The sequence below is a fragment of the Diplotaxodon limnothrissa genome, linkage group LG8 (assembly GCF_057381915.1).
Source record: "Diplotaxodon limnothrissa isolate DT_005_m linkage group LG8, D_limnothrissa_male_GT1.1, whole genome shotgun sequence".
NCBI lineage: Eukaryota > Metazoa > Chordata > Actinopteri > Cichliformes > Cichlidae > Diplotaxodon > Diplotaxodon limnothrissa.
This window is the reverse complement of record NC_140603.1, coordinates 18956856-18966767: the sequence shown is the minus strand read 5'-3', so window position 1 is coordinate 18966767 and position 9912 is coordinate 18956856. Positions and strand designations below refer to the sequence as shown.

General features: G+C 38.9%; 1 protein-coding gene across 1 annotated transcript; it reads left to right on the top strand.

The window, feature by feature from the left end:
• The first annotated feature begins 1702 nt into the window (after positions 1 to 1702).
• Positions 1703 to 9026, top strand: casp7 (caspase 7, apoptosis-related cysteine peptidase). The gene is made up of 7 exons (XM_085361427.1): positions 1703 to 1746; positions 2131 to 2252; positions 5576 to 5727; positions 5818 to 5946; positions 7871 to 8046; positions 8245 to 8443; positions 8590 to 9026. The coding sequence occupies exons 2-7, from the start codon at positions 2137 to 2139 to the stop codon at positions 8814 to 8816; spliced, it is 999 nt and encodes a 332-aa protein (XP_085217553.1). The 5' UTR covers positions 1703 to 1746; positions 2131 to 2136; the 3' UTR covers positions 8817 to 9026.
• Positions 9027 to 9912: the final 886 nt, after the last annotated feature.

The following is a 9912-nucleotide window of genomic DNA, read 5'->3' as shown; positions in this document are numbered from 1 at the left end:
CCCCTTCTGTGCCCCGTGCTCAAAGACTGGCCGAGTCCAGCTGTCTGTCTGCAGTGAGGGGGAAACAGAGTGACAGAGAGTTCACGTGTCAATCTATATGTGTAATGATCCTCAGTTGGACAGCTACCTCAACTTTGAGTATCTCCACATGACTAACAACATAAAACTGTGATTCCCTGTGTAATACTTTTACTTAGTCAAGTCATCAGCCATGCATGTAAACACAAAGTGTAGGCTGCTTGTTTAAGGCAAGTTTCTGTAGACTTACAAAAGATGTAAAGAATAATGACACAGGATTAATACAGACATACGAGAAAAAATACACAAAAAGTGAATACTAAAGAAAAAGGTTAACGCAACATTAGCAAACAGCTTTTTTGACATAAAATGAGGCAATCAAGACCCTCTGAAGCTCAAAAGGGTCAGGGCTGTATTCACTGTAGGAAGACTGTCATGAGGTTGAGGTTTTTAATCTAACTGTGATAATAGGTCACATACCTTGACCTCATAGGATTTTTTTTGTGATTTTTGATAGATTAAATAGGCAATAGGAGTAAATATTTAATGCTTTGAAATTAATTGTTTATAGAGTATTCTTATACTTGAAGGAAATAGTTTCATATTAGGGAATTAGTCAGTTATAACATATTACTTTTCTTTGCGTGATCAGAGACGTTCGATGTTTGAGGTTATTAACTTCAGTCTATAATGTGACATTTTATCTGTGATGTCTTAAAATGCTTCTTTGATTTTTCTAATGGATCAACTGTTTTAGTCTAAGATACAGTAGGACTTCTTGTGCCTTTTACAATTTCATTACAATAAGAATAGAAACAGGAGCAGAAACAGAAATACTCTGTTAGATAAAATAATTTTAAAAATAACTAAATAAGCTTGAATTACTAGCAACCAAGATACAGAAAATAACAATTAAATGACTTGTGTAATAGCCACAGATAGAATGGATCTCTTGGAGTGCTCAGAGATCCTTTGGGCCAATGAGGCTGTTGCTGTGTGTGCTGCAGTGACCAATCAGAGAGGCATGTGTCGGGTGGGATAGATTGCCCATGATGCTGAGGAGTTTCTTCAGCATCCTGCTCTCACACCTCTACTGGAGTCTGACGCTCCACTCCCAGAACTGAACCAGCCTTTTAGTTTGTTCATTCTGCTGGCATCAGCTGCTTGCACTCTGCTGCCCCAGCTCACATAGAAAACCACACTTGCCACCAGAGTAATAAACATAGACTGATATCGAAGGCTCTGAGCTTCCTTCCATTTGTAATTTAGGGCAACATTAAACAAATTAATATACATACCTGGCATAGATTATTCGCTTTATGCTGTATTATTATGTCTTCACCGGCCAGCACAGAAAAAAAGCCTTAATTTACGTTTGTGGATATAAATTTGATCAATATGCTACAGGTAAATGCTGTCACGAATATTTCTGCTCCAGAGCAACTAAAACCTTTCCCATTTGGAAGAGAAAAAAGATAAACCTTCATAAATCAATCTTGCTTTTACTGCATCCTTTATTGTTGTTGTTGTTATTATTATTATTTGCAAACAACTAGTCGTTTTTCTCCTTTCAGAAAACAAGTGTGCCAAGTGTGCAGGTAGGAGGGACGCAGTGCTGTGACGCAGTTACGCAGTCGCGAGAAGTCAAACCGTACTTTCTCTTTCTTTCACAAGGAAGAAGGGACAGAAACTCAGAAGGAGACACTTTGGAGAACGAAAATAAGTCAGGTAACTTTAGTGCTACAGCAAAGTTCGCGTAACACAGTACGATTCAGCTTAACTTCACTCCTGTGTATTAATCTCTTTAGGTATACTTAAAGAAAATGAAAAGTTTATTTATGTATTTTTAGCTAAGTCGCTTTTCTGCTACATGCTAACCAGACATGAAGCTAACAAGTCAAGTTGAATGCCTCAATGTGACAAAGTGTTAATAAAAGCAGTCTAAATTTTGCTAGCTGTCCGTTTTCAAACCGTTGAGGTGGGACTGAAGAAGATTAAGGAAGTGAGGCAAACTTGTCTCAAAATAACGCCAACGTGTGGTTAGTTTACACCTAATGTAAGGAAAGCAGTAGGTTAAGTAAACCATAACGTTATGTTCGATTTGTGTGCTAGAAGAAGATGGCTGGATACGCCGGTGAACCCTCTGAACTTGGAGAGGGTGGGGGAGATGGGCCGGTGACAGACGAAACAGACGCCAAGCCTGACCGCAAAGGGAGATTTCTGCTATTTGGGAGGTGACTTCCTTTTTATTGCTTCTAAACATGAAAACCAGTTAACCTTCGAGGGAAAAAAAGGTCATAAGTTTGGGCCCTAAAAATAAACTCAGTATAACGCAAATAATCTACGTACTGTAATAATATAGGTATTAAGCTGTGGGTTTTGCTTTCATTATTATTCCCTCACTCATTTACAAGGTGTGTGTTCATTTACTGTGGTTGTATCAAGATAAGGTACATGTACTGGACACTTTGTTAGGTACACCATACTAGTACTGGATTGGACCTTTTTTTCCCTTCAGAAGTGCTTTAATTATGGAAAGGTGCTTGAAACCTCCCTCAGAGATTTTGGTCCATATTGACATGACAGCATCACACAGCTGTGTAGGAGATTTGTTGGCTGCACATCCATAGTGGGACTCTCACTCTGCCGCATCCCAAAGGTGGACTGAGATCTTGGGGATCATCTCAAGTTCAAGAAACCAGTTTGAAATTATCTGGATTTGTGACACAGCACGTAATTGTGCTGCAAGAAGCCGTCAGGAGGTTATACTGCAAGCATAAAGGGATGGTTAACATCCCTCAGATAGGCTGCAGTGTTGAAGAAATGCTAAGCTGGTGAGCCAGTGTGAAGGTGAGAGATGCTCTTCTACCTAAATTGATTGTTACGAATGTTATCAGCTTGACGGAGTCTGGCTGACCTCATCTAACCTCGCTGGATAGTTTCTCTTTTTTTGGACCTTCCTCTCTAAACCCCAGAGACTGTCGTGTGACAAGATCTCAGTAGATCAGTAGTTGAAATACTCGGACCAATCTGCTACCAGTAACCATGCCACATTTAGTCACTTAAGTCACCTTTCTTCCCCGTTCTGATGCTCAGTTTTGAACTTTAGCAGATCATCTTGACCATGTCTACATTCATAAATGCACTGAGTTCCTGCCATGTGATCGGTTGATTAGATGTTTGCAATAACAAGCAATTGAGCAGATGTACCTAATGAGGTGGCTGGTGAGTGTGTAGTTTTTAAACCATCCTATCATCTGTAGCATAATCTATGTCTGTTTTAATTTGCTTATATTTTTCTGGTGATATTGTCACCTGTTATGATTTGTTTGTGTTGGATGTGCAAACTTTCTTTTCTTTTTTTTCATGGTTCTTCCACATCTGTATATGCCCCACAGATCTTACAGTACACACGTCATAACACATAAACATAGCAAGCAAGCTCGCACTTTGCATAAAATTAAAAAGAAGGTTTTTACAGAATAGAATAACAAAAGTTATAACAAAACTCTGTTTCTGACTGCTTCAGTATTCCTGTAGATACTATTAGAATTGGTTTGCAAGTAATTTGTGGCTCGTCTTTTTATTTCAATGGTAGTCTTCTGTTGAAATTTGCTTTATTATTCTCTAATTTAGAAAAGAAATTAAACCCAAAGTGTATTGATTTAAATTACTCAGACATGTATTTGCTCATTTTCTCAAGTAAAACTATTGTGGTGATTAAACCACTTCCACATAGGATTTGTGTCCACAACCACACAGTTATTTTTGGACCACACACAGCCGAGCACTCTCAGTAAGATCCTGGATTCAGTATCTGAAGGTGACTGTGGTTTCACAGCTAATCAAAACCTAAAAAAGTAGACTGTAAAAATACCCTTGATTTTACACAGCGACCTGGTTTTGAATAGCCCAATTAAGGCAATGGGTCACAGAACATGAAATCAATCTTAAGTCTAATTCAGGGACAGGGGTCAGTCCTCAAGTGGCTTCTCAAAATTAGACCATAGCTGAGGCCAAAATCATTCAAAATGTGCATTCATTATATTATGGAGTGTGGGCCTTTTAACAATATGCAAATTTGTTTTGTAAACTGATCACTGACACAAAGAGCTGTTTATTCCAGTCTTACTCACAAGGTGGCACTCTGGACCTTTTTAATGGAGAAGTATAAAGTACGGCAGCTGTGTTTTCCCTCAGACACTGGTAATCAAGCAAAAAGGCTCTGCGCTCCGTCTGGAATTTAGATTCTTACCCAAAAATATCAAGATAGCAAGCAATAGAAGATGTAAAAAATACTATATTAAGGAATTATTAATGAAATTCACATTCATTTATTAATCATTTGTAGTGTGCTTTGGTGTTCATCAAAGGAATATCTTCTTGGAAAGAAATATTTTCTTTATTTACTTATTTATTTAGTTGCCTTTTGTCACAAGTGTAGATAACAAGTATGAAAATCCATACAGGTAGATTCTGTACCTGTCAGCAGAGGAGCTACTTGTTGCCCTGTCTGACCTCAGCAGGGAGAGCGAGGCACAGGGGCCATGTGTGAATAGGCCTTTAGAAAGCACTGGTGTGATGGTGAGGTTGCTGACTCAGGGGCCTCACAGTGCGCCGCCCCAGTCAGGTCTCCATCCAGAACAGAGAGCATGTCAGTATCCTAGCACACAACCAAAAATTACGCTTCCAGGTTTGGAGAAACTTGTTTTTTTGTGAGGGAACAAAAGACACAAGACGAAAGCAACGCATTTCAGATGCAGAGTGGCGTAGCGCTTAATGACGAACCCAGGTAAGACAGACGCAACGGCCTCCTATTCCGCTCGACTGTCTTCCTGCTGTACCTGCAGTGCCCAGGGTCTCAGCTCTTTGCACAGCCTCGTGCAGTTGTTTGGTACAGTTGGCACAATTTGGAAGTGGGAGGGGGCTAGAAAAAGTTCTGGATCACATGTTTTTTTTGTTTGTTTTTTTCTAATATGGCTGGGCAGCCTGTGAGTGAGCACGCAACACTGTTGGTACACATTGCTGTGCATTGTTCCCATGCTTGAGTAAGCTGTTGACTAGGCTCTTCTGGAAAAAGCCTTGATTTTGTGAGTCCCTAATGGGTCACTGTTGGCTAAGCTATCTGGATGGATATTGTAAAGAATGGAAATATGACAGGTGTGTGAGAATTACCACTCGTGGAGGATTTCTTCTTGCTCAGTATAGATTGCTGTTTTTATGATTTTTTTTTTCCAATTATCTGCATTAAACAAAAATGTTCTAGTTTCTCCTTAAATCTTCCTTTGGATTTCTGCAACCAACTTTGGCCGTGACTTTAATGCCTTATTTGGAAATGTATGTACCCTTTGGTTTCTAAGTAAGTAGTTCGTGTTGTTTTCAGTTTAATGTGTGTTACTTGTTTTGAAAATTTTACTTAAGGATCATTCATTTGTAGTATTTTTTTGTATTTAAATAGACATCTCAGCTGCAGGAAATTTTAACTGAGAGAAATTTGACAAACTGTTTTAGCCGTGCAATATAATATAACTGTTTTTTTATTGTCATTGTATAAAAGCAGGAAGAATAAGGATGGCCAGACGCGGGAGCAGGACTACTCTTCTGAAAGCCATTACAGAATTGTTTCACCAACATTCCAGTATAAGATGAGCCACCGGCGAGTGGGAAAGTGCATCATCATCAATAACAAAAACTTTGATGAAAAGACGGGTATAGCAAACCTTACTCAAACGTATAAATTCAGTTTGGCTCAGTGTTATTGCATATTGAGTTTGTAATGTAAGCGTTCTTTTTTGACAGGGATGAATGTACGCAACGGCACGGATCGAGACGCAGGCGAGCTTTACAAGTGCTTCAAGAACCTGGGCTTTGATGTCATTCTTTACAACGATCAGACATGTGAGAAGATGGAGCGTCTTCTCCGAGAGGGTAAGTCATGTCATATAGATAACGAGACTTTTCTTTTTTTTTTACATTTTTCTTTTTGTTGTGATGGTGTTTCATATTTAATATTTAGATCCAAATGTAGGCACATATTTTCTTTTGTAAGCCACTGTAGTTGACGGAAGGGTTAGCAGCACAAAGGGTATTATTTAGTTACATATAGTTATATACTAGTAATCTGGTGCCTTCTAATGTGTAAAACAGGGAGGCCTTTGGTCATATACACCCTCTTTGATCTTTTGTGGGCCCGCGAAATGAAACTTCCTTCTCTGTCATTGTACAGATATTTAACTACACATTTAGTCACTTAGATATTTTTATATTAGAAAAATGAGCACAAGTTCAACATTGCGTGTATGTTTTTCAACATGACAAAGAAATGCTGCTTTAGTAGATGAAAGAAATGTGTCAGTATGAGTCTTAAATTGTAAGAAGCAAATGTGTAAAATTACAGAAATCTATTATTTACTTACTTAAGTGAAATATGAATGGTGATAGGGAGATCTCTATCAGTAGGAAAACCTGTAAAAAGTACAAAACTTGTGCTCTCCTTCACATTTTTCAAAGCCATCCAGTAGAGCTGTTCAATATAATGATATCGGATGACGATATGAAAATGTCTATCGTTTCATTTTACGCTATCGTTTGTTTTGTGGTGTCGCAAAATAAACCGTTTACGGCAATATTTTTTCATCGTTTTGATGGTCACTGTAGTGGTTTTATTAATTTCCTAAAGTTCTCACTTTCTCTTATATTTAAAATAACCACACTACGGATGGACAAGCCACTATTTTTACGCGTTGTCATTAGCAACGTGTGGCGCCACCATCCTTTGTTTATTTTCCACATAAACCTTTCACAATAAAGCTGAAGATCCTGTTGAGATTTTTCAAAATAAACTGAAATGATGACAAACTAAAGGACCTGTCAAAACAAAGTGAGGAACTTATTTTTAAACGAGGGGCCACCTCTGTTGCATGGACATGGTTTGGTTATGAAAAGTCTGACACGGACCAGAAAACTGTACTATGCAAATTATACAGGAAACCAGTCCCCACCTCACACTCAAACAAGGCTCTTCTACCTCCTATGCTAGAATCATGTGAAAGAGTACGGAGAACGTTTATGTCAGGTGCTCAAAATAAACCTTGGACTTAAACGTTAAAACAGGCTTTTCTCAGCAGCACGCCGTGTAATAAATACTCATAAAGAAAATGCCTAAAAATGTATAGTTTCATGCATTGGTCAAAACACTCGACTCCAGTTACACGACACCCAGCTGAAAACACTTCACGTAAGCTGAGTTGCCTGAGATTCACATAATTTACAGAAAATGTAACATTTTTCTGATATATATCGTTGTCAGGACGATAAATGTCTTATATTGGGATATGAGATTTTTGGTCATATCGCACGGTCGTACCATCCAGTGGCCTGGATTAAAGTCTTCCTTGGCCTGATTCTGCCTTATGTTAGACATCCCTGTTGTAAAATGACCAAGATGTGCAAGTTTAAATTAATAATTCTTGTTTCTTAACAACCACCACTGGTATAAAAGTAACACATCCTACTACTAAATTTAGCCAGATGTGTCTCTAATCAAAGTAACTGGAAGTCCAATAACCAGGTTTTATGATCATAAGACTATATGAACCTGTCATGTCAGTGATGCTGATAAATTTCTTCTTATAACAAAGGGCTCACTGGCATATTAAATATTTTGATGGGCTGCATTATAAATCATTCTTTATCAGTTAAATATATAACTTAGCTGAAATCTCAAATTCACGCTAAATAAACTTCAGACGTAACTATTAGGGACTGACTTTATTCATTGATCTAGACAGGTTTAACAAGGCCTGAGTCGAGCTAGGAGTTCAGTGTTTGTTTGTTTGTGTGTGTGGTTCAGCCTCGGAAGAAGACCACAGTGACAGCTCGTGTTTCGCCTGCATCCTGCTGAGCCACGGCGAGGAAGGAATGATCTACGGCACAGACGGAGCCATGCCCATCAAAACGATGACCTCGCTGTTCAGGGGGGACAAGTGCAAAAGCTTAGTGGGAAAGCCAAAACTCTTCTTCATCCAGGTGTGCATGGTTCATACTTGATTGTGTGACTAAAGTCTTTTATTGTAACAATAGCAGTGTTAAGTTACAGATTTGTGTGAACTTCTATTTGCTACTTTTCACCCAAATGGGCAGTTTGAACAGTTCTTTGCTGTGGAAATAGGTGAATTTGGCTTATCTCAGCTTTTAAAAACAGTTAATTTTGAATTGCTTCACCAGGTCATCGATGAGAAAACTACTCAGGATCACAATGAAATGTCATTTCATTTACTTCACCAGGCTTGTAGGGGTTCAGAATTTGATGATGGTATACAGACAGATTCAGGTCCACCAAATGATGCCCTGGAGACAGATGCAAATCCAAGACATAAGATCCCCGTAGAGGCTGATTTCCTCTTTGCCTACTCCACTGTACCAGGTAAACCTGAAATCCCAGTTTAAACAACATATTTTTCCTTACAGTAAAATACAATTGGTATATATATAAGTGGAGAAGCATTTCCTGAAGAGTTTAGTTTGACTGATTTCTAGTTTCATTGCTCACTAATGATGCTTATTTTCCAGGATATTACTCATGGAGGAATCCTGGGCGTGGCTCCTGGTTTGTACAGGCGCTCTGCAACGTCCTGAACGAGTTTGGAAAACAGCTGGAGATAATGCAGATCCTGACACGGGTCAATTACATGGTGGCCACCAGCTTTGAGTCCTGGTCTGAAGACCGCCGCTTCAGTGAGAAGAAGCAGATTCCCTGTGTGGTCTCTATGCTGACAAAAGAACTGTATTTCAACTGACTGCCGATCCACCTGACTGTACTGTAATGGTGACACAGACTGACCGACTGACTAACTAGACTGACTAGACTAGACTGTTTCAGGTACTGATTAAGCAGTCAAAGCATTCAGGGATGATTCAGGCCTGGCAGGACGCTTCATATTTCATGCACATATGACATTTTGCATGTGGACTTGGGGCCGAAAAGCACTACATGAGAAACAAAAACATTACAGTGGCACACGGCGTTCATGTGTTGATAGTGAAACTTCTTCCTCTTCTTCACATTCTTCCACTTCTTCAGAATAATGGTGTCACATTTGATCTGATCTTCGTTGACAGGCGTTGTGAAATATCCATGTTATTCTACCAGCCCAGAAAATTTGCTGCCAGGTTTTGTGGGTTTATAGAATCGTCTATACGTCACACCATTTCCAGCATTTGCAGTAGATGTTTGAAGGGACTGAACCCTATGAACACGGGCAAGCAAGGATGGGCAAAAGTTGGCTTTTGGTATTATACGACTCCCAGTGGAAAGACATCTTGTCATTTTGACTGATCTAATATGATTTGAAAAACTAAATTAAGCCCCTTTTAAGATTCATTAGGCAGTTTATAGAAATCTTCAGTAGGAAACTGAAATGAGTGATTACTAGAACTTTGATTGCTGTAGGAGTGTTGAGGGACCTGCCTTCATTACAGACCCTGTGCAATGAATTGTTAAAGAGAAAAATGCCTTTTAAAATGACTTAGATCATTTTCAGCTACCTGTATTTTAAAGTTTCTACTGTCAATTGTCAGAAAAAGAGACAAAAGAAAAGACAAACAGATCAGAAACATGTCAACCCTCTTGCCAAAGGCTTCTTGTCTCAGCCTTCCTAGCAAGTTTTAGTTTGTAGCAGAAAGCTGGTATCCTCAGGTTCTTTAATGTCCACGAAGTGGGTAAATGTCATGTTAATTTCATATCCATAGTGGTTAGGAAGATGTGATTGTTTGCTGTGTAATGATTAGTTCAGTGAGGTTTTGGGTCAAGTGCATAGCATAGAGTCCGCCCTATTAAAAACAAGGACCATTTTACCACTGTTCTCAATGTAATGTTGAAGGCTTCACTTCTTT